At 39.8% G+C, this 25,075-nt stretch overlaps 3 protein-coding genes across 7 annotated transcripts in view; 2 read left to right on the top strand and 1 right to left on the bottom strand.

Annotated features, from left to right (window-relative positions):
* The first annotated feature begins 2,531 nt into the window (after positions 1-2,531).
* On the top strand, positions 2,532-3,850 carry LOC139697783 (deoxycytidylate deaminase-like). 2 transcript variants are annotated; one of them, XM_071596626.1, is made up of 4 exons: positions 2,532-2,824; positions 2,928-3,163; positions 3,235-3,448; positions 3,614-3,850. In XM_071596626.1, exons 2-4 carry the CDS (start codon positions 2,932-2,934, stop codon positions 3,699-3,701), a joined length of 534 nt encoding a protein of 177 aa, XP_071452727.1. In that variant the 5' UTR covers positions 2,532-2,824; positions 2,928-2,931; the 3' UTR covers positions 3,702-3,850. The 2 variants fall into 2 exon arrangements, with proteins under 2 accessions (XP_071452727.1, XP_071452726.1); XM_071596625.1 differs by having other exon boundaries at positions 2,533-2,849.
* A 6,284-nt stretch (positions 3,851-10,134) lies between these two features.
* Positions 10,135-17,024, bottom strand: LOC139697707 (TNF receptor-associated factor 6-like). 4 transcript variants are annotated; one of them, XM_071596533.1, is made up of 7 exons: positions 16,898-17,024; positions 16,762-16,802; positions 16,549-16,685; positions 16,364-16,478; positions 15,584-15,778; positions 11,148-11,478; positions 10,135-10,569 (listed from the first exon to the last, which is right to left on the bottom strand). In XM_071596533.1, the coding sequence occupies exons 2-7, from the start codon at positions 16,798-16,800 to the stop codon at positions 10,295-10,297; spliced, it is 1,092 nt and encodes a 363-aa protein (XP_071452634.1). In that variant the 5' UTR covers positions 16,801-16,802; positions 16,898-17,024; the 3' UTR covers positions 10,135-10,294. The 4 variants fall into 4 exon arrangements, with proteins under 4 accessions (XP_071452634.1, XP_071452636.1, XP_071452633.1 ...); XM_071596535.1 differs by having other exon boundaries at positions 16,645-16,685; XM_071596532.1 differs by having other exon boundaries at positions 16,762-17,024.
* Positions 17,025-18,300: 1,276 nt separating this feature from the next.
* LOC139697916 (polyglutamylase complex subunit TTLL1-like) overlaps positions 18,301-25,075 on the top strand; it is a 29,723-nt gene continuing 22,948 nt past the window's right edge. Inside the window, exons 1-2 of the mRNA XM_071596777.1 lie at positions 18,301-18,407; positions 18,483-18,548. Of these exons, the coding sequence (XP_071452878.1) occupies positions 18,301-18,407; positions 18,483-18,548 (173 nt within the window). The remainder of the gene's footprint in view (positions 18,408-18,482; positions 18,549-25,075) is intronic.

Here is a 25,075-nt window from a genome sequence, read left to right as displayed (position 1 = left end):
CGGTGAATGATGGTAACAGCGTGGCTCCTGCCACGCCATGGTTATGTATTACATCGGTGGGTCGGGCTATTTGCTCTGCCATTCTTGTCATTTGTGCGTGTGGCTCTTCTTGTCCGGATGCCATTGTAGATTCTGAAGAGTCCAGTATTTCGTGTTGCTAAAGGGTCAGCTGCTCTTGGGTGACGAACAGGTCTTCACTGACCGGATCACCTTGGGATCGCGTGTGCATTTGCTGTCGCTGACCCCGGGCACCCTCGATCGAAACCGATTCCCACGCCTCTCAAATTACCAATTGTCTCTCAAAAAACATCATTTATCTTCTGTCATGCACACAATGCACTTTATTTTACATAGGCGAATGCATTGCCCCTTGTCCATTCGAATAAACAACCACCGGCACTCCTGTAATTCTGCCTCACTCTCTTCTCTTCCTATCCCTTCACACGCAAATTCCCGCAACCTTTCATGCAACCAGTGTTTCTCCCTTACCATCCCAGAATCTCAATCCCGAGTCAGCCACCAATATAGAGGGGAGAACTCGCGAATCCGCATATATACTAGCTTTCCGATCTTTTAAAATTCCCACCCTTAACTGCCATCTTTAATTCACTTTCCAGCATATGCTGCGCCTCCCCCCCCAGTCTCAGTATTCCCCGTCCAAGACCTAGGTCAAAGAATAGGGGCACTTGGTTGCATAAACCCTCCGCAGATTTCAGGGTAAATTACGTTTCCTAGATAGCTTAAATGGTTAGAGCATCGGTCCGCGAAGTCGAAAGATCCGGTGTTCCAGTCCCGGTCAAGGAAATATTTTTACACTTGTGATCCGCCTTCCCCAATTCTCCTTTTTTCGTCTTTTATACGCATGTGTTCCTATCCCTTTTCCTGGATGGCAGAAACTAGAGCATCTTGAAAAATGTACGTATCTTGGAAGTGTTTTAGACCAACACGATCAAAGTAGTTTGGACGTAAGGAGAAGAATTGCGCTAGGTAAAGAGGCTTTCACAAGAAGGGAGTTGACGACATGGACATTGAGTAAGGGTATTAGGAAAAGACTCGTAAAAATTTTTATATGGTGCGTAGCTATGGCGCGGCGCTTAGGTACGGCGCGGAAACGTGGTCATTGAAGCAGGAGAATAGACTTAGACTGGAGGCTTTTGAAATGTGGGTGTGGAGAAGAATGGAGAAGTTGAAATGGACAGAGAAGAAAACAAATGAGGAAGTACTTAGTAGAGTGAGAGAGGGGAGGAAAGGGGATTGTTGAGATAAATGGAAAGCAGGCATGAGAGGTGGATTTAGAGCGTTTTTGGTTGTAATAGGGTGTTGAAGACTTCGAATGTACTGGGCCTTTTCTAGAGCTGAATTTTGTTTGTGTCTTGTTAAAGGAAGCTAAGAAATTGTCGCTAGACCTTTTGGTAGTTTGTATCCATCAAAAACCTACCTTCACCGGTATATTAGGGATAGTAATAATAATCGTTGAGTATTAATTTGCTGGGATTGAGATGGTGCGGGGGCTAACGCACTGGCTTCCCACTCAGAGGGCCCGGGTTCAAATCCCGGCGGTGTTGAATATTTTTCAGAGGTATCTCGATCCCTACTTGAGGGGCTTTGTGGAGGGCACTTTGAGTGAGTACGGCGTCCGTCGGATGAGACGTTAAACTGCGGACCCCTTGGCGCCTTTCGCCAAGAGTAGGCTAATGCCGACGCCGGGTTTCCCTCCACCCTTTCCTCTCCATCCCCTATGGTGCAAATGACCTCAGCTGTCGGTCGCCTCCCCTAAATACTACTACTACTACGAGTATTAATTTGCATTAAATTAATCGTTTTATGCATACATACACGCACACATTTTATGTACTCGTATGTAGGTTAACTTTATAACATCTGAGAACAGCCAGCTTTATTCGCCAAAATTCTTCTAGGAATAATGAGATGGTACGAAACGGACTAAAGGGAAGCCGACTGGAAGCGTATAAAGGAAAGGGGGATTTGGCCATTAAGAGTAAAATGGACCCTCCCCGTTCTGTTCAGTCAACATTACGAAGGGCAAAAGAAGAGGGATGTAAATCATCCTTCCCTCAATAGTTAGTTACATATTAAATCTCTTGGTTCACACCCGTCTTAAAAACCCAATGCAAAAGAAAAACTGTTTGTTCCTTAAGATAGAAGAGGAACTGAATTCTGTCTGGAGATGATTTAATTTTTATATAGAATTCAAAATATGGCGAAAAGTTAAAACTCAACTACCAAATGTATTGATTTTTGAACGACCTAATTCACAAAAAAACAATCGTGGCCGTTTTTCTATCTATTATACAAAAATTAATTTTTTATGTATTTGATAGAAAATTTTTGCCATGGGTTTACGTGATCTGTAAATTTATTTCTCGATCGATGTGACTTTATCTAAAAAAGGATTCAATTGTGCGATTTATCCACAGTATTTTAACAGCTAGCGCCGTACGCGTCGGCAATTGGAAGCTAATGTCCAAAATGCTCGGTATCGTAGAGTTCTCGGCAGCGTCCTAGCTTCACCGATAAAAAGCATACAAATGACGTTTTCCGATAGTCAGCGGTCACCACAGCGCAAAGTTTGACAATCGTGGCTAGAAATTTGGTTTGTTTTCGGAGGAGGACGTAGAGTTCCAGGAGACCGTTTAGGCGTTATATATCTATATATAAGATTTCCCGATTGACTTTTAATTTCCAGGTTTAGTTGTAGATTTATGCACTGTAACGGTTAGGGGGAGAATCATAGTGTTTTGTCTAACACAACATTACAAATTGACGGACATTGTAATCAGTCGGAGCAAAGCAATGGACATAAGTGAGGCAAACACTGGCAGCGTAAAGTATGACAATATATGCGATCGACATTGAGAATGAGCGGGTAATGCAATAGATAAAATACTATCCAACCATGATTTCAGGGATATGAATAAGAAACGAGAGGACTATATAAATTGGAGCGATTACTTTATGTCAATGGCTTTCCTTGCCGCAAAGAGAAGTAAAGATCCTGTCACACAAGTGGGAGCATGTGTGGTTAATGATGAAAACAAAGTCGTCGGCTTGGGATACAATGGAATGCCGACTGGCTGTAGCGATGACGAGTTCCCGTGGTCTAAGGGTTCCCGGCAGGATCTTGATAATAAATATTTATACGGTGAGAGTTAAATGTTTTTAATTAATGCAGAAATTAAAAATGAGCGCTGAATTGAATTTTATTTATTTCAGTTTGCCATGCCGAAATGAACGCCATCCTAAACAAGAACACAAAAGACGTGAAAGGCTGTACGATGTATGTAGCTCTGTTTCCCTGCAATGAGTGCGCGAAGATAATAACGCAGTCGGGGATCAAAGAGGTAGTTTATATGTCGGATAAATATGCACACAAGGTGGAAACTATCGCTTCGAAAAGAATGTTTGACGCCGCTGGCATCAAGTATCGGTGAGCACGTTTGGCAACAATGAATGTATGACTTCTTAAATCTCTTAAAAACCTTTTGATGCCACTTCGGACACAATCTTTAGTCATATATTGATTATTAAAGGATACGATGTGTTCTCTTCTCGGGTATGAATTTTGTATAGTAATGATTCTTTCCTTCCGCAGGCAGCACATTCCGGAGAGTAAGCAAATAGTGATAGACTTCTCAGAAATCAACTGGAATCAGCAGCCATCAACTCCTTTAAAGAAATGAGAACTAATTCCTATTTTCTCTCCCACAACCAGCAAATGAGAAAATTTGGCAAGGCTCAATTCAAGTTGATTTCACGCTTAAAGTTGCCACCTCTTATATGTCCTAATATAAATATTGAACTAAAATTTTTAATTTTGTATACAGCCTAATTTTGGTATTAATATGAATACAATAGTATCTTTAATTATTTTTTATTATTTGCGAACAAGTGAGTTTTCAAGATGATAATTAAGAGCACCTAGTGTACCAAATAGTATCATCCCTATTGCATTCTTTCCCCTGTTTCAAGCAAATTTTATCTCAATTTCCAACAATGACTAAATTAACATTTTACCAATGTAAAGATAGTTTTTCATGTGAGGAGGCCCTTATGTCACTTGTGCAATATAATTGAAGATAGAAGGAATCACTGTTAAAATTGCGTTCATGTGGCAATGGTTAAATGGAAAACGTTTAAATTTCACATACTTCTCCCGTCCCAACTGTAGTTTCAGCATATTGTAATTTTCAATGGGGGCATACAAGTCTCGAGTATTCCAGTGAATTACAATGAGGAGAGAAGGGGGAAGAATGCCTGGCGCACAGGGTACAGCTCACCTTAAAAATGACATACTGGCAGAGCCATGAGCAGTATAGAGAAACTGAAAATTAACTAGTGCATTTCATTCACTAACTGTGATATAACTTACTTGCACTATTTGTTTAGGATATTTTTTAATGGCCTGGGGCATTAATTGTCAGTTGCTCTGTATTTTTTACTTCTATGTTCCAAAATGATTTTTGGGAATACTATTAATCACTAGGCAATTTAAGCATACAAGATGCTGCAATTCTAATAATGTATTCCTGAAATAATTTTGATGTCGCATCCCCCTGCATTGGCTTTGAGCATTTTTTTTTCTTGACTGAAAACATCATCCGAGGCTGAATGCAGAGTATTTTTGGCAGTTTCAATGAGAATAAAGTCTTAGTCTTGCCATTCTGGTTATAATCCTCTCGGAATCATTGTTCACTCCGAGCTTCTTTTATTAATGAAACACAGTAACCATTTCCTTTCAAGACCTTTCCAAACTTAAAAATGGTCAATGGCGCTCTCAGGAGGGCACGTATACAAGAGTGAAAAAAGAAACTTATTCTTCAATTAGCTGTTTGCAGTACTGGAAGCAAAACATTGAGCCATGGAAAAGCATAGCACATGATGGGAAATGCTGGAATGATTTTGATGAGAGACTGTGCCAAGTAAATTAGTTCAATAGTTGATGGAAGTCACTTCTTATCAGGAGACCATATACTCTGTGAAATTCACGGACATTCGGTACGGGAGGGCAATATCTTTCTGCTTGGGCACGCTACAATATCCAAGATGATCTGATCCACAAAAGATAGGTACCAGGTGCATTCAATAGATCTTGGCCCCCACTTAATTACTGAACACCCACAAGATGAACATACTCCTAGTTTTTAATTATATGTGTATATATAAAAGGAAAGTTTAATAATGAGATTTTTATTAATGGGCTTCTGCCCTTATTTCCTGAATGAAAAATACATAGTTGCCAATACAAATATGATATATATTGAAAACAGTATACATGAGCTGTTGCTCATTCCCCATGTATATTGAACATATACATTTATTTATAAACACATTCATATAATAGTAAATACCTACAAACAACTGCCAGGTGTCAAACTACAAATTCAATTGATGGCAAGTTTTTTAAATAAAACCCAAATTATGATAGACAATCAAAATTAAAGAATATTAAGCAAGATCAAGACGAAAAACGTATTGTCTTAAAAATTGCCAAATTAAGTGCAAATGATAATATTAACTAATTTGTGACAGGTGAATGCTGATTGGCAATGGGTTCTTACTATTAGGTTTTTACAGAGCAGCTTTGCAGGCCCATTTATAGGAGGATGGTGACATGTAATGTACATCGAAGTTACTTGCCAGTTCATTATATTGTCTCATCATTCTATTAATGGTACCAAAACAGGAATAAATTCTTCTACAAAACTTAAATTTGAATAACTTACTTTTTCTCGGGCTAACTTTTGGCGCATTAAAACATAATGACTAAAGGAGATCAGGGCAGTGCAGAAGATTACTACAAAGCTCACGTAAGAAATTTATGCCAATGACCTCTCTCTCACATAGTAAAGTAGTTATACTCATTAATTGCATAGCATCATCATGCATGGTACATCATAAGATATGTTACAAAGTTTTCTGAATACTAGTTTCAAGAATGTGTTGATTCCTCCCTGTAGAGTGGTGATGGTTTTTATAGGAAGGACTCCATAACAATTCATTTAATGTGTATGGTTTTTATAGGAAGGACTCCATAACAATTCATTTAATGTGTACGTCAAAGGACAGTGAAGAGACAAACCTTACACCTAGATTGCACACCATATCAAAACGCAAGATATAAATTCCTTGACTAGAGAGTAATTATGGTACTGTAGTACTTTTTAGGAGAGAAGAACTGTGAGGAGGTAAAAAGTGAAAATACAAGGAAACAATAAAAGATAAGGCAGGAAAATGGAAGCAATACTTTGAAGAATTATATAGTAAGTATATTAGGCCAGCAAACAAAAACAAAGATAATATAACATAGATGAAAATACACGTACCTTAGGTCCAGAAATATTTCATGACAAGATGGTGGTTTTAAGGGAATGGCAGGCAAACAAAGCTCAGTAGGTAGATAAGATACCCTTAGGAACTACTGAAGTATTTAGGAAAATTTGGGTGGAATGTTTTTTTTTTAAGGACTAATTAGTAGTCTTTATGAGAAAGGACTGTGGCCAGAAAATTTCATCATATCAGTAGTTCCTACCCCAAAAAAGAAGATGGCAGTTGTAAAAGAGGACTATAGAACAAAATTTGATCATACCCAAAACCTTAAGCAACACTCAGCATCTTCAATAAGAGCACAGATATAAGGGCAAATGATTACTTGGAGTGGGCTCAGAAAGGGACGAGGCACGTGTGGTGCCATTGCAGATGACTAATCCAGAGGAATATAGAATACAATCAGAACGATTTTGCATGTTTTTTAGAATTCAAAAAGGTGTTTGACAGTGTGTTTGTGTGTGTGTATATATATACCCACACTAGTATATATATATACAGAGACCCACACATGTATATGTATATATATATATATACATACATATATATATATATACAGGTATATATATATATATACCTGTATATATATAAATATATATATATATATATACACACACACACACCCATTTATTTACACACATTCAAGGGTAATTTAAAGGTCTCCGAATAGAATAGAAATAAATGACTTACCTCAGGGAAACTTTCTTACTTTTTAATGTAGTCTCTCAGCACACCAATGCACTTGGTCCAGCGATATTCCAATTTCTTGGTCTCATCTCAAAAATTAGATTCATTAAGGCCTGCAAAATACCTGGAGCCGTTAGTTCTTTGTTTGAAGAGAATCTGCAACCCCCTGGGAAATTTTTGAACTAGGGGAAGAGGTGGAAATCTGATGGTGCCAAATCAGGCGAATATGGTGAGCATGAGCATGCATTATCTTGATGAATGATGGCTTTCTTCCTAGCCGAACCTGGCCTTTTTTCATGTATCTTTCACTGTAGTTGGTCAAGGAGGTTAGTGTAGTATTGCCCAGTAATTGTTTGACCAGCGTGAATATAACATATCAGCAGGATCCCTTTCGCATTCCAGAAAACTGAAGCCATCACCTTTCTGGACAAACATATTGCCTTTGCTTTCTTTGTTGGTGGTGAATGAACAGGTTTCCACTGCTTTGACTAATGTTTTGTCTCTTGAGGTATAGTAGTGGACCCAAGTTACATCTACAGTCACTAACCAGCACGGAAAATCTTGGTTGCTCACGAAACGGGTTGAACATTGTCCAGGAATGTTCATTCTGGTGTGTTTGTCATCCTGCATCAGAGGTCACGACAGCCAGCCAGCAGATAATTTTCTCATTTCCAATTCCGCTTTTAAAACGTGATATGCCCATTCAGATGACATCCCCACAACTTCAACGAATCCTTGCACTTTCATTCGTGTATCCTCCACGACCATTTTATGCCATTTTTTAATAATTTCTGGGGTAGAGGCACCTTATGGCCGACCACTACACAGATCATCATCTAAGCTGTCCCGACCAAACTTTAACTTGTTCATCCACTTGGGCAACAGTTCAATATGAAGGAGCAGAGTGTTCTGAAAGTCAGCATGAATTTCCTTTGCTTTCATGCCTTTCTTTAGAAAGTATTTAATCACAGTTCGAAAATCTCAACATTTCCATCACCACACAGGAGCAACAACAGAGGCGCGTTCACACCATAGATCTCTTCCCAGAGTACTAACATGTTCCATGTTTACACAAGCACTGACATCGGGTTTTGATTCCAAGAACCTTTCAAACTACTCTTGTAGAATATGACCTAGCGTTCAGACAAAGTTTTATTACATATATTAGAAAAGCACATTCTTTATTTTTCTGGATAGTCGCCATACAAATTGAGGCATTTACTATTGCGATACACAAGCTTAACAAATTCTGTCTCCGAATAAATCTGCCACTCTACATTCCAGCCACTTGTTTACACCAGCATGCAATTATGCCTCACTGTCAAAGCACTGTGTTGCAAGTCACAACTAGCAAGAGATCCATACTCGTAGCCCTGCCATTATATCACTTTTTTGTTGATTTTCACCATCAGTTCATCCATCACAAGTGTAGGCCGACCTTTGCAGTCATCAAATGGCATTGGTGCAGCCATTTTCAAACCGAATGCACCACTGCCTTCATCAGCAGAATGACGTCCTCGAGAAGAGCGATGTGTGTGGTGGGTGGGGTGAGGGGAGGTGAGGTAAGGGGCCAATAGGAATTGGACAAGGGGGTGGGAGGGGATATATAGGTGGCTATTAGATGCATTCAGTGGGCCGAGTTAAGCCTGGTAGATTTGAATGACTGGAGCACCCAGATATGCGCCATCTCAGGGGTTCTCACCTTTATGATACTTGCAGATTTGGGAAGTGTTTCAATCACCGAAACAGAAAAGCAATCATTGGAAGATTGGTCGTGGGAAGCAGTGTGAGTAGGGATTTGATGATTAAGTAAGATTGGGGATTTGGTGGAGTAGTGGGGTGGTTATTCATGTGGAGGGAAAGGGTGCTTGTTCATTCACTCATGTAGAAGGTAGGGCAGAAGTTACAGGAGAGGCAGTATATAACGTTTTCTGAGGCGTTAGTGGCGTTGGGTTGGGAATCGGTAGTAAGGGAGGGTCTTAGAAGATGGCAGCATTTGCAGCGTAGGCGGTTGCATGGTGCAGACAGGGGCGGGGAAGAGACAGGGGGTCCAGCAGGTGGTCTTGTCGATTTGAAGATGTCTCGCAAGTTTAATGGGCATTTAAACAAAACAGAGGGACTATGTGGGAATGAAAGTGATCTGGACTAACTGCTATGAAGAATTGGGAAGAGTTCACGGATTACATATATTTCTTTATTTATAGAGTGAAGAAAAGATTAGATAAGGGTGTCAAAAAATGGCCTCACAAACAGCCATGATGAGGAGTAGAACAGCAGGTCCAGTATCTGACCGATGAAATCGTTCAACATGTTGACCAGGAACTGCAATCTGATTGATGATTACTGCTTGGGCTAATAAATTTTCTTTGACTGGATGCACCACTATTTAAGAAATTTGCAACAGAATATATTGGATATCAGGAATTGTGTGCAAGGTGGGTATTGAAAATGCTTATCAACCAACCAACAGCAAGAGCAAAGAATATTGAAGGGACAAACATTTTTAGACTGCACCCTGCTTTCCCAGCCTTGCACCTCGCGACTATTCTTCTTGGACTGGATACGGTGGCTTGGTGGAGAACTAATGTCGACTAGATCAATTGCCAGGCAGCAAAATTTTACACTGAGGGATTACAAATCTGGAGCTGCATTATGAAATGTGCTGAGGTAAAAGGCAATTATGCAGAAAAGTATTGTAGGTTTGTAAAAAACTAAAAACATCAATAAAAATTTTTTCTGATGTGTTTTCTAATGACGAAATCGCCTTTACTCTTAAAATGTATTCTTTGTATCTCAGAACCCAATCACGAATGAAGTATGATTGGCAATTCACTTCCCCAGTGCAAATGGATGTACTTCCACTTTAACTAAAAAGTACCTAAATATCAACAGAAATATCAAGAAAAATAGGAAAATGTTTAATTAATCTGTTTCTAAAATAAAATGACAAAGAATAAATTAAATTTTTTTCTATTTACAACATATTTTTAATTTTCTAACTATCCTAATAAGTCTAATATCACTACTGTCATCGTAGTATTTACCTTACGAAGGCCTTATCAAATGTAACCCTTATTAAAATACAATCTGACTTGGTATTGAAAAAAGCATTTATTACAAAATAATAAAATATATAATATGTATACAATATTGTTAATTTGTTAAATGCTCACAATTCCCTAAATATGCAGGTAAAAAATTTCCCAGCCATGTCAGTGTGGCTGATTCAAATGAGGTGTGCGTGAATGAAAGCTTTAAGGCCTCAGCCTCTCACTTGACTGGAATCCCGGTCACTCTGCTCCACACACACTTTAACAACAAGCATGTCATTGACAAGGAAGCCACCCGGCTCAAGATCAGCCAGTGCCACAAACTCCATGTAGCCAAAGCCCCTGGGATTGATGGTTGAGCGCTGTCCATCGGGTGGGGGGCGAGAGAAGGCCCTGGGCGTACCCTCCCCTCCCACACTCACCGTCTCGCGAAGGTTCTCACCCCTTGGGAAGTCCCTCTGGTTGACCATCTCCAGGGTGATCCGGCCTTCAGGAGGGGAGAGAAGAGAAACACATGAGCCAGGATCATCACTCAAAACCCACAATTTCACAGATGGCACAAACTAATGTGTTATATGCAGTACTCAATGTGCGATTTTGGGGGCAAAAATAACAGATCAGCATCGGGCCTTAGGCATCATATATAGCACGGGTAGGTTTGATCTGGTGTCCACGAAAGTGAAAACTAAAATTAGAGACAAAGAGTTCCCACAGCCTAGGATAAATTACAGCAAGTTACAAGCTTCAGCATTGGAGGAAGTATCATGGACGCCAAAGTAAGACACCAAAGCCAGAGTATTTTTCATCATTTTTTTTATTTTTACTGAAATACAAAGAATGATAGTCAATAATGCCCAACGAACCAAGTTATGGACGATTGCACACATAAACCATTAATTGATTTTTGGTTTTCACCGATGGGTCTCTAAAATGTGTGCGTCACTTTTGCAGGGCAGTTTGGAGTGGTGTGTCCAGTTTTGGGGAATAAATCATAGGCTTGGTACTACACCTCAGAGAAATGGAATACTTATTTGAGAGGAAACCGAGAAATAGGGAGGCACTCACCGGTGAATGGCCAATGGAGAATGTCATCAAAATCTCCCCGCACCACGTGCACCACCAGGGAGAGGTGCCCTGGGTTCCTGGGTGACAAGTTGAGACGTACACAGAACCTGTAGCCAAAAGTGGGCTGCGTGTAGAACCGTGGACTGTATAGCATTTGCGGCGTTGATTGAGCTGGTCGACTGAGTGCTCCCTGCATCAACTCCAGCTGTGCTGAAAAGTCCTTTATTCTCCACGCAAAAAGCCCATGGCAACAGCGCAACACCAACTTCTCCTCCTGCGCGGCCCATGCTGTGCCCGCCCCCTTTGGCTCCTGCAGCTCTGCCACTTTCCTCTGCAAATCAGACCCACCCCAACCACACACATTAGGACACCAGACAACAGAGGACCAATGTTCAGCATTGCTAAACGAATCCAGACAGGTATTGCCGACCAAACCACACCATATGTGAATTACATTAAATGCCTCTTTTCTCTGGAAATTTCAATTATATATCCAGTACATCCAAAATCTACAACATTGAAATAGTGGAACGTTTTGTGCGTTCTGATGACCCCAAGAGCTGTGCTGGCAGGATCAATGATAATTGCTCCTGGTAGGGTCACCGATGCCAGATAGGTCAAAGGTTACGTGCCAGACAAAAGGTAGTCCACACAGTGCCTGTTCCTCTGTGAGGCGACAGCAAAGGCATCTCACCACAGTGGAGCTGCACCCAGAATGGTATCAGTTAGGCAATATTACGGTTAGGCACGGATTAAAAAAGTGTGATCAATTCGCACAGTTTCCCGGGAGCAGATATGGACCCTGACCAAAATTTAGTTGTTATGAAATGTAGTGTCCATTTCAAAAAGATGGGGTAGGTGTGGCTGATTAGGAAATGGAATATAGAAGCATTAAATGGATTGAAAAGGAAGGAGTATCAGTTGGCTGTAGAAAAAATCATGGGAGCTGGGAGATCAAGTACTAAAGAAGAAAAATGGGTAAGTATCAAGGAAGGGTTGTCTAAAGCCACAAAAGGCACTATTGGAACCATTACCACAAAGAGGACTAGGAAACCATGGATCACGGATGAGATGATTACAAAGATGGATGAGAGGAGGAAATGGAAGACACACGGAGTTAGGCAAAATGAAGTACAAAGAGTTAAACAATAAATTGAGGCGGGAGACAAATAAAGCAAAAGAAGCATGGAGGAAGACGCAGTGTGAGGATATGGAAAATCTGCAGAGAAAGGGTGAAATCGGTGCGCTGTACAGCAAGGTTAAATCCCTATCAGGAAGTAAGAAGGGAAGATCTGTGCTAACAGTCAAGAGTTAGGTTGGGTAAGATAATAGTTGACACAGAAAAGATCCAAGAGAGATGGAAGGAATATATAAAGGAACTAATAGTAAGGTAAAAAAACTCAGGCCAACAAGGTTAGAAAGAGGTAATGACGTAGAGGAAGATAGCTTAGGTCCAGGCATACTCGACGATAGATGGAAAGGGCATGAAGGGAGATGTAACTAAATAAGGCCGTGGGGGTGGATAACATTCCCGCGGAACTTTTAAAATGCTTAGGAAAATGTGGGAGGAGGAGGCTATATGGGTTGATCCGTAGTATTTATGAGGAGGGAATCTGGCCGGAAGACTTTGTGAGATCAGTTTTAGTTCCTATTCCGAAAAAGGTAAAGGCTACATCATGTGAGGACTATAGGACAATAAGTTTGATATCCCCCCACGCAGCTTAAGTTGTTCTTAGGATCATAAACAAAAGGATAGAGAGTAGGGCAAATGATTACTTAGGGGATGATCAGTTTGAGTTTAAGAAGGGGAGAGGTACGCGTGATGCCATTGCAGTAATGAGATTATTAATCGAGAGGAATATAGAATACAACCAGGAGGTATTTGCCTGTTTCGTAGCTTTCGAAAAAGCATTTGATAGAGTGAATTGGGAAAAACTAATGAGTATATTGCAGAAAATAGGAATAGATTGGAGTGAAGGGAGGCTAATCCGCAACCTGTACATGTTATCAGACTGCACAGGTGCGAGTGGGGAACGGGGAGTCAGGATGGGCAGTGTTAGGAAGAGGTGTAAGGCAGGGTTGCCCATTATCACCGTTGCTGTTCACCTGTATGCAGAGGAAATGGTCAAAGAGGCATGGGAAGAACTGGAGGTAGGAATGAAAGTGGGCGGGGAATTCGTAAAATCAGTTAGGTTCGCTGATGACCAAGCTTTAGTTTGTCAGTCAGCCAAGGGGCTGCAAGCATTGCTGAGTGAATTGGAAATTCAGATTTAACTGGCTCAAAAAGGGGCAGCAATCTGTGGACGACGACGAGCATTCCCGAAGATCACTAATGTCAACTCATGACCCCCAAATTGAGGAAGTGAATGATCTTGTTCATGCAAATCGATGTTTGACTGTCAACAAACTTGCAGAAGAGTGTAGCACCTTGATTGGCTCATGCTATGAAATCCTGTGCGAAAAATTGAGGATATATCCAGTTGTCGCCAAATTCATACCTTGTCTGATGACAGCAGACCAGAAAATAGATCGAGTTCAAGTCTGTCAGGCACTGTTTGATTGAGCTGAAGAGGATGAAACCTTCTTGTCCAGAATCACAACAGGTCACATAACAGTCATGGGCTTGTGGATATGAAGTTTAAACAAAAAAGCACTCTTCACAATGGTGATTGGTGAAACATCCCCCCACTCTAAACAGTCTTGACACTTCGCTTGAATGTCAAGGTAATTTTGACTATTTTGTTCAATGCAAAGGGGCTTGAGCATCACAAATACCTACCTCAAGGCCAGACAGTCAACACGTAGCACTCCCTGGGGGTTATTAAACACATAAGCGAAAAATCAGGCATAAACAGCCCCAACTTTGGAGGAGCAGCGGGTAATTTTTTCACCACAATGGCTCATTCATCTCCAGAACTTACTTTTAGTTGTTAGCCAAAAGCTAGACCATTGTGCTCCCCATCCACCTTGATCACCAGACCCAGTCCCATGTGACTTTTTAAGTTCCCTTGACTAAAAACCCAACTCAAATGAACAAATTTTTAAACCATTTCAGAGATAGAGAAAATTTTGATGGAGGAGCTTATGAGCATTCTGGAAGAAGCATTCCAGGACTATTTCCGAAAGTGGAAACACTGCTGGGATAAATGTATACGTGGGGGAGGAAATTAATTTGAAGGGGACCCCACCAATAATTTGTAATTGATGTATCTTTTGTGCTAAATTGATTTTGAGAACTTTTTGAACAGACCTCGTTAAACTGAATGCCATAAACTAATTTCTTAAGGCCTCTGGAATGCACATTTTAGTGAAATTTCCAGTTGAAAATTTATATAATGCCTGTGATTAAATCATAACATTCCCTAAAATAAATTTAATTGACTTAATGAAAATGCATTCCAACAATGATAACACCATGGAATGGAGTGGATGAATTACCATAATTTGGATGTGCAGAAAATTATTGGCATATGCTCAAAATGACACTGGGTAATTTTAGTATTCATTGTACAGTGGAACCTTGCTTAACGAGCACCTCACCTAATGAATGATTCTCATAATGAGCAAAAATATTGTCCCTGAAAATGATTTGCTTAGAGAGCAACTTTTTGCATATTGCGCTACAAGGAGAGGAAAATTGCCAGAGATTGTACGCCTGCAATTTCAGTTTAACACTCGTTTCGCTAGCATCTTAGTGCTGTTACTGACCACACATTTCTCCAAATGTTCAGACATTATTTGAGATTTTTTGTCCTAAGTTTAATAATATATTGTGCATCATTTTCGAACTGGCCTGGAAGAAAAAAAACATAAAATGGCAGCCATAAGAGAATTAAAATTTCATTCGAAGTGAAAAGTGAAACATTAAGAAGTGAGAATGAGTCACGAGCATGGCTGATCTATCACGCACAGTGAATATTTCTACATCAGAGATTTGCACCATCCTCAAGAAAAAGGACAAAATTAAGTAGATAGATACTGCAAATTGGGTGGCAAGAATATCTGAGCAATGGTTATACATACAAAATGATGTTGAAAGGTCGCTTCTCGTAGCGACAAACAAAAAGCAAGAGCAACACAGCAATATTAGCAAGAATATCATTTGCGAGGAGAAAAAGTAATTTTTGCCAACCACAGCTCATTACTGTTATTTTCCATTATGCTCAACTGCCAATAATAACATCAGAGTATTAAAATTAGGAAACCTGCTGGCTTAGGAATTCTGGTGCTGCCACTCATTCTGGAGGTCAATTTTAGGGATTTCCAGATTCCACCATTTCGTTTGATCCTTTACTTTGCTTACTTATCATTCTAGATACCATGCTGATAGAGCGCTATTTCTTCAACATCAAAACAAGAATTTTGCTATCAATGGCACAGTTCCCTAGGTCTTAACAATATTATAATTTTGGACATAATTTACAAACTGTGCATACCCTTAGGTTTTCCACGACAATGTCCTGCTCATGTGCCCTCTGCTCAAGGAGTATGATCCTCTCATACATGGCTGCCATCAGTGGGTCATGGGGGCGACCACAGCTGCCACCAGAGAGATCCATCTTCTCCTTCTCTCCATCCCCACCACTGCTGCGGCCCTGCATCAGAACAGCAGTGGGGGCCACCACTCCCACCTGCAAATAACAATTGCAAACATGGCAAAGGGATAAACAGCCTCCACTATATTAACATATTGGTCCATATGGACTCAGGGAAATTGGTGCTCCCTAAAATGCCTCTCATCTCCAACTCCAAGGTACTCCACTGCATATGACCAGTGAGACGTTAATTTCACAACTTAAGATAATATTATTTTAGATTTCGCTAACTGTTAAGAAATTTTTTTGAAAATATTTCCACGTCTTTTAAATTTATTAATTTTGCTTAAACTGAATCCAGTCAAGAATAGGTTGCATTAAGCAAATCCGCTTCTGAGTTATTATTACACACACCCTGTGAAAAAATATCAACCTGAAGTATCCGATCGGTATACGTAAATTTGGACGAAACCAAAGGACATTTCTTCACTATTATTCAATTTTCCAAAAAGCAATAAGAATATTAGACCGCTGCACTCAATTTCCCATTGTTATGCGATCGATACTTAGAATTTCCTTGAAATTTTCAGATTTAAAGTCCTTAGAAGCATTAAGGAAGTGCTTTCAGTTGTTATAATAATAATATGGAAATATATATTAAAAAATCCAAACATTCCTTACCTTGGCCGTTGAATTCATTTTGGCCTGGACTATCTCTCTTCTAGTAAAGTTGTCGGGGAAAATGTCTTGGTGACTTAAAGGTTTCACATCAATGGGGCATGACGACCCTTTCTGTCTGAAATTGATTGTGTGTTAATGGTCCGATTTCAAAAGTAAAGCAAAGTCGTCACGAATTAAAATCATACTCAAGCCAAAGATTTATGCATCTTAAACAGAAGCGATGACCGCAAGAAGTGAGGACAGCATCTTCCAAATAATTTAAACATATTGGGCACTCGTACCGGGAATCCATTATGATCACATTTTCACATGGTGCTTCGTACTTGAAAACAATGTCAAGTTTTGAATGCGATGTAATCCAGAAAAATGCACTAATAACACTTTTAACAAAAACTTACCACGGACTTCTCTTCACTGCCATAATTATCCTTGGCCATAACTTCCAAGTGAAGTTTGAATCGAACGATAAACGCGCATTATTCATAAACAACAGTTAAATCCGGCACCTCACGACAAATTTTAATTATTACTTACACTATGTCACATTCCACACTAACTTGGAGTTCCTTTCCAAAACATTAAAATTTCTCTTCCATTCTTACAATTGTACATATGTCTTGGCATATACCCTTCTCCAACGAATGCCGCACCTCTTCATCAAATAAGGTTCACCAACCATTGCAATTGGTTTAGTTTCACACAGGAGCACCAACATAACTACAAATTTCTCAAATTTGGAAAAAAATATTTATTAGCAATAAATTACATTAAAGTACAGATTTGAAAGATAAATAATTCCATATTCAAAAATATTTGCCCTTAATTATCGATATTGCGTTCAGCGACAGTAAATTCTTGCATTAAATAAGAATATGCTTTACATTTTGGGCATTGTTCTTTATCCATGAGGAACACGACCTGAAAATAAAATGACAGTTATGAAAACAGATTTATAATGATTAACCGAGGCATGAAATGATAAGACTTCAATTCTTTGCTCGATTTTCACTTCCGCAACAACACAGCTCGAGAACATTACGAAATTAACTATAGCATGAATCTCGGCAAGACTATATATGCTGTCGCAAAAACAATGCACTTGAAAACTTTGGTCAGTTCTAAAATAATTGAGGAACACAAGTGGTAAGAAGATCAAATGAGTAAAATTACTTGCGGATGAGCTGGGCATGGACGTCGAGCACGTCCATCGAGGATGTTACCACAAGCCTTGCATAATATTTTGCCTGTCGGGCGATTGCAACAGCATTTGGATTCACCGGTTTCCATAATAAAATATTATCCCCGCTAAATTTTTCAAATCCCTATAAAATAAATCAGTGATGTAGACATACAAGTGCGATTGCTTGTCAAAAGAGTATTGCTGGCGTTTTACATTAACTGAGATCTTTTAACTCATTTTACCCGCACACACACTGTAAAGTGGACTTTCCAATCACAACAAAAATAAACCAGCACTTCATGCATTTAAATCACAAAATAAAAGGGTTACAATATTTGACCACTGTCTCATTGGAGTATTTTATGAAGCACTTTCGACGCACAAAGAATATGGTCGATGAACTTACTTTCAGTTATAAAAGAATGTGTACATGCTACGTCCTAAAAGAGTATTGTATATAATTAACTCTGATATATCACAAGACTATTACATATTTCTCACTCAGATCTATCATAAGACTAATATCATTACTCACTCTGATCTCGTCACCGAAAACTGAAAACCAAATTCCACTACAGTAGCATTCAACTAGGTTGTTACAGTACACTGCATTCGCTAAACATGCGAGCGCTGTCATCAAATATTATATCGTCTTTGTTTTCAGTGGGAGAGACGGTAGCTAGCAACGCATAAATAAACAGTTGCCCGGTTACATGAGGTATCGTTCAAAATCATATCTGTCCCAATAACGTAAAAAATGAAAGTTGTTTTTTGTTCCGATTTGGATAAGTCAGTTTTAGTAAGCAATTTTGAAAAACGTGGCTGGCTCCAAGTTGGACCAGAGGAAGACTGGAACTTCTACTGGTAGGCCGTCACATATGCGGTGATACATTGTGTCTCTTTTACAACTTTGTTTTGATTAGAAATTTTGATTCGCAGGGCCGGAACTCAAACATGCCGCAATTTATTCAGCGTTGATAGCGGATACAGAATGCATGATCATCAGTAAGTCCTTCGATATGATCCAAGAATAGTTTTTAAATGATTTGACCAAAACTTTGAAAACTATTGCAAAAATAGATACTCGAGACAATTATCATTAACTTATTTTGGACTACTATTTATTCCATAATTCTTAAGGTGGTGGTTCTCGAAAAACCATATTCGTAAATCGTCTTTTATAAATGTAAATATGGTGAAGTACAAACCAATTCGTAATTATCTTTTCACTTTAATATTGAGATGTATTATTATTATATCATTGTTTTCTGACATGTTATATATGCTTATGTGTTAATTAGTGTGCACCAACATAAAATCCCATGCCATTCGTAGCCTTCCTCTTGGTCCAATTCCCTGTACTTTCATTTCAAACATTTTCCCTGCCATGACGTTCTCTGGTTGGCTATTTATGCATTTGTAGCATGCATTTGGCTCTCATCATCCGCGTCTCCATGCCATATGTCAAAACAGGAATGCAGCAAATCTGGTGAATTAGTGTCTTCACTTCATTTGGATATTTATCTCATATCAGGTCTTTCATCTGTCCATGCAGAACTCCATCAAAATCTATTCTTTCGGTGATCTCTTCATCGATTGCTTCTTTTCTCACTACAAACCCCTGAGATATTTGAGCTATCTTGATCTTTTCAATTTAAGTTGGGACTCTGCAGTCCCTAAGTTAATGGATGATCACTCTCTGGCTCTCCACCCCTTCTCACATCTAGTGTTTCACTCCATTCATAATGAAATATTAAGTTTGATTGTTTATCCTCCTCTTCCCAAGCCAGAATTTGATGCAACACGCCATGGATGCTATCCCCCTCCTATTGGTGGCATCTGCTGACAGTATAAATGTTATGTTCTCTCTTCATTGCATATCTTTTACTCTTTAAGTATATCTCGTTGATATGAACAGCAAACTGGAGTGACAACACCTTGCCTCGATCCTGTTGCAATTTTAAAATTCTGTTAATTCAAATCTTTTCTTTTCTTCTCCTTGATCCTCCATTCTCTCTCCTGGGTCACCTTCCACTTCTATGCATCTATGCTTCATACTTTCCTCCTGTCCACTGCATCAAAGGCTTTGCTTATCTTCGGAAACCCTCATGGTAATACTTTTCTAAACTCCTAATATTTCTTCACTGGCCGCCAAAAGCCAAAAATTTAGTGTGCTGTTGATCTGCTTGAAAAAACTACTGCTCTTCTCATCCCATTCTCAACAGTTGGTTGTATCTTTCTATCTATGAGCATCTCACGCAGCTTACCTACCTGTGAGGTTAGTTCTAGAACAATGGCTGTAGTTAGATAGTAATTTCCTGTCTATCTTCTTTTGGGTTGGTACAATCATACATTCTTTCCAATCATCCGGCAATCTTTTATCATCCTATGCCATTATAAAGTGTGTAGTAAGTTCTCTCCAGGTACTCCAGACACTTACATCATTTCTCCCGGTATTTCATCAATTCAAGCTGACTCTCCTCTTTTTGTGAACCTCCATTCATAGTGCATGCCATCCCATGTTAATTCCTTCCCTTCATAGTAGTTTTTGAGGGGAGGCGACCGACAGCTAAGGTCATTTGCGCCATAGGGGATAGACAGGAAAGGATGAAGGGTGGAGAGAAACCCGGCGTCGGCATTAGCCTACTCTTTACGAAAGGCGCCAAGGGGTCCGCAGTTTAACGTCCCATCCGACGGACGGCGTACTCACTCAAAGTGCCCTCCACAAAGCACCTCAAGTAGGGATCGAGATACCTCTGAAAAATATTCAACACCGCCGGGATTTGAACCCGCGCCCTCATGGTGGGAGGCCAGTACGTTAGCCCCCGCACCATCTCGATCCCCTCCTTCCCTTCATTTCCTTTGACTTCTTTGTCCCAACAGTCATCACTCCCTTCCCATATCCTGTATTTCCTACATTTTGAATTTAGTTTCCTCTGTATTAATGTTGCTGTTTCAATCTCTTAGCATGCCATAGATCTGTTCCCAGTCTCCTTTTCTTTATCAAACCATGAATTCGTTTCTTCTTCCCATTCATATCTTCCTCTAATTTTTAACTCAATTTATCCAACCACATGTTTGTTTATCCCTTCATTAACTATACTTTTAGCTTCTATTTGATAGCTTCTATTCATCTACATCTTTATCAATACCCTGCAAGCCACCAAAAAGGTGTGTGGCATGGGGTGCAGCACCAGGAGGAAAGGGTAAGGGATGAGGGGGTTAGGGTTTTTCAAATGGATGGGGAAAGGTAAGGGGAACCTGCAAAAAAAACATGTAAATATAATCGTATAGCCATGCGCAGTCGCTACCTTGTAGGCTAATACCTGTTATGTCGAGCCAGCTCCTGGGAGATTTCGATTACAAGAATTCTGGTCTCTTATTGTTCTTGGAAAAAATGACCATTTAAATCTGTCTGTCTTGCAGTCAATCTCTCTAATCTTATATTCGTGATCCCTCCGCCCGTAATACATTGGGGTTCGTATTATGTTCTTGATGTCATCGGAAAATGGCCCATCTTTAAATGTTTTAAATAATTTTAATCTATATTTTAAACGCTGCTGTGTAAGGGAATCCCAGCCTAAATTTTCTAGCAAAGTAGTTACGCTACTGTCACTGCGGTCATAACAATTTTTGACAAAAGTAGCCCCCCTCCGCTGAACTCGTTCCAATTCTGAAATTAAATTTATCTCTTTAGGATCCCATTTACTGGCAGCTTACTCTAGGTGGGGCCTGACTAGGACAAGAAAACATCGTTCCTTCACTTTCTCGTCACATTTACCCAGCACTCTTTTTACAAATCCCAATTTTTTATTAGCACGACCGCATATTTCCCGTATGTGCTTTCCCCAGGACAGATCGTGAGTAATTGTTACACCCAAGTATTTAAAGGAATCTACCCTCGAGATTTCTGTTTGTTTCACTTTGTAACTAAATGAGGGGGTGTTACTCTTTTCCCAAAAATGTATTACTACGCATTTTTTCAAATTTAATTCCAATTGCCATGTATCGCACCAAGTGTGGATTGCATTTAGGTCGTTAGCTAACGTGACTCTGTCATCGCGACTTCGAATGTCCCCATTAATCACCATATCGAGCAATTTCAGTTCCAATTATTCCTGCTTTTTCTCTCCATCTCTTTCCTTATAATACTCCTATAATTCCCAATTCTTTTTTCTGTGGCCTCCTTCACCTGATCTTTCCTTCACAGAGTTTCCTTTCATCTTGTCTTGCCTTTATTTCTGCGGCACACTTCTTCCACAGCTCTTAAAATAGATTCTTTGTGTTCTATTATAAATGGCCAGACTAGGTGGTAATTGTGTACCCATGGTGTTCCCTTTTGGTATATAATAAAATAGCCACATTCTGCTGCTTTTCCCTTTCTTGGGATGGGTGTCAATACTCGTCTAAGAGTCAACCAGCCATATTCCTTGTAAATGCTTCAAACCACCCAACAAAATCTCTACCTTAATTATTTTTCCAACTCAAGAGTTGTATTGTAGGGGTCCTGACAGCCTTCTTAGATTTCATATATTCACATGCCTTTTCTTCATGGTGGTCAAGTATTCCTAGTTCTGAACTATTCTCATTGACATCACATTCTTTTTCAAGTGGTATAAGCAGATTATTATTATTAGGTAATCTACTGGTTAAGGTAGGTTTTTGGATGGACAAAGCTACTAAATAGAACATTTTGTGACTCCTAACAAAACACAAAATCCAGCATCCTACTCTATATCAGGTCCCTCTTCATCTCTGAGTACTTTCTTTCTCCCTTCATCCCGTCCAACATCCCTATCCTGTTCCATCCCTTTCCTCGTTTGCCTAACATTCTCCCCTCAATTACAGTCTTCAACATTCCGCTACCGGCCAATACCCCCTTCATCCACTTTTCCTGCCTCCATAGGATTTCTCCCAACAAACCCCTCTCTTCGCCAACCATACCAAGAACTTCCTCATTTGTTTTCTTCTCTGTCCATTTCACCTTCTCCAATCTTCGCCACACCCACATTTCAAAAGCCTCCAGTTTACGTCTATCCTCCTGCTTCAGTGACCACGTTTCCGCGTCGTACATAGCTACGCTCCATATCAAAGTTTTTACGAGTCTTTTCTTAATATCCTTACTCAACACCCCTGTCATCAACTCCCTCCCCCTTGTAAAAGCCTCTTTGCCTAGTGCAATTCTTCTCCTTACGTCGCTACTACCTTGACCGTATTGGTCCAAAACCCTTCCGAGATACGTAAACTGTTCTACCTGCTCTAGTTTTTGCCCTCCTATTTTAATGTTTAGCTTAGCCTTTTTCTTTCTAGAAAATCGCATCACATTTGTTTTATTAATATTGATTCTCTTTCCATACCTGTCGCACTGAATTACCAATCCACTCAGCAATGCTTGCAACCCCTTGGCTGACTGACAAACTAAAGCTTGGTCATCAGCAAACCTACCTGATATTACGGATTCCCCGCCCACTTTCATTCCTACCTCCAGTTCTTCCCATGCCTCTTTGATCATTTCCTCTGCATACAGGTTGAACAGCAATGGTGATAATGGGCAACCCTGCCGTACACCTCTTCCTAACAGTGCCCATCCGGACTCCCTGTTCCCCACCTGCACCTGAGCAGTCTGAGACATGTTGCGGATTAGCCTCCTATCCCTCCAATCTATTCCTATTTTCTGCAATATACTCAGATAAGCAGATTAATCGTACCTAAATCATGACAGTTCCTTCACTATTCTGTGCCCATTTAACCCTGCCTCTAAACCCTCTACATCTTCACAATACATCTTCCACTATGCTTCTTTCACCCCATTAGTTTCTCTCCTCACATTGTTCATCGGTGGCTATTTTTTCTCCCTGATTCCATTTTCACATTCTTCCATTACATTCTCTAATCCATCTTCCTAATCATATCTTCTGTAATTCATGGCTTTCTAACCCTTTTTCTATTTATTGTTCCTGTTGCTTTGTTTGCCGCTTTATTTACCCCTCGTTTTAGATATTCCTGCCTTTCTTCTACTGTACCCATCCCCTTATCCTCGCTCAGAATTTTATCAATGACCTTGGGTTCCTTTTCACCCCGATTGATTCTCCTACATTCCATTTTCTTATTGTCCTTTCCTTTCACATTCTCTTAAATTTAGCGGTGCACTTAATGAGCAGTACAATTGTGATTCAGAATCCATATGCACTCCTGGGAAACTTACCTACCCAAATTTTTTTTGTCCCAACTAGACAATAAGCTGTTTCTCCTATATGATTTTCTCACGACAGTCATTCCTCTCTCCTACCACACTTCCATTTCCCCCTTTGCCTACCACCACAATCCAATCACCATCAAGGGATTTCTTCCAGCTGCATTCGCTATCATTTCATGTGATTGCATACATCATCTTATGTGTTAGTCCCTATGAATGCTTGTCGTTTTCCCATTCACTGTTCCTATAGTTCTGTTTGCAGCTTTCGATATCCTTTTTTTGAGATTCTTCCACCTTTTGTCAACAGTACTCATCTCCCTCTCCTGGCTAATAAATTTACAATGTAGTTCCTCTATATATTCGATCCACCTCTCTTACACCTTCCTTGGTTCAATCAATAGTTTTTCTAACTTACCTTTGATTGAGAGGAAGGCATTTCCCTTCCTATTTCCTGACAATGCTCTCACCTTCCAGTAAATTGTATCCATTTCAACCTCCCTTTGTAACAATTCAATATCCTTGCACTGGGTCTTTCACCACACTTCTTTTGCTCAATTTCTTTACCACCTCAATTTATTATTCAATTTTCGGTACTTTCTTTGTCCTTACTCTGTGTTTGCGCTCTTCCATTTCCTTTGCTTGTCCATCTCTCTAATCATCTTGTCTGTAATCTTTGGTTTTCTTGTCCTTTTTCCTATTTACGTTTCTTTTAGTTTCATTTGTGGCTTTTGCTACATCTTTATTGATATCTTCCCATTTTTCTTCTCTAGTGCCCGGCTCCCTGTCATCGCCCATAATTTTCTGTGCAGTCTCGTGGCATTCCTTCGTTTTTGTCCTAACTGATGCCTCTACATTCAATGCCCTCGTCTTCTTTCCCTCTTTTATCATCTTTAATCTGGCATCACACTACATTGGCTCTAAATTGTTCCGAATCCCAATCTGCTCCAAGGAAACTGCAAATTAATTACCCTCTTCTTAAAGTCGTGTGGCTAACCATTATTTGGTCTTGGTGACTGATATCTCTCTGAATCCTGAGGCATTTGCCTTGTTTACTCGTGTTTATTGTGGCATATAAACTAATTGTTAGTTATGATTAAACCATTCCTCCTACCGAATTGATTTCCCCCTTTGGTTGTCACTTGGTCATAAACAAGTCCCCTACTTCACTCCCATCTCTCGTTTCACTCACCAGCACCCACTGTTCAATCCCCATCACCTTCCACTGTTTCCCTCCAGGCGCACCAACAATTGTTTCCTCTAATTTATTGTGTACTCTGTCGACTTATTCCTCACCAAGTTTACATGTAGGCATGTGCACCTGAATGATGACCAAGTT

This window comes from Hetaerina americana, unplaced genomic scaffold (genome assembly GCF_022747635.1).
Source record: "Hetaerina americana unplaced genomic scaffold, ioHetAmer1.1.p SCAF_8, whole genome shotgun sequence".
NCBI classification, from domain to species: domain Eukaryota; kingdom Metazoa; phylum Arthropoda; class Insecta; order Odonata; family Calopterygidae; genus Hetaerina; species Hetaerina americana.
The sequence above is the reverse complement of the archived record's forward strand: the minus strand, read 5'-3'. Positions and strand labels throughout refer to the sequence as shown.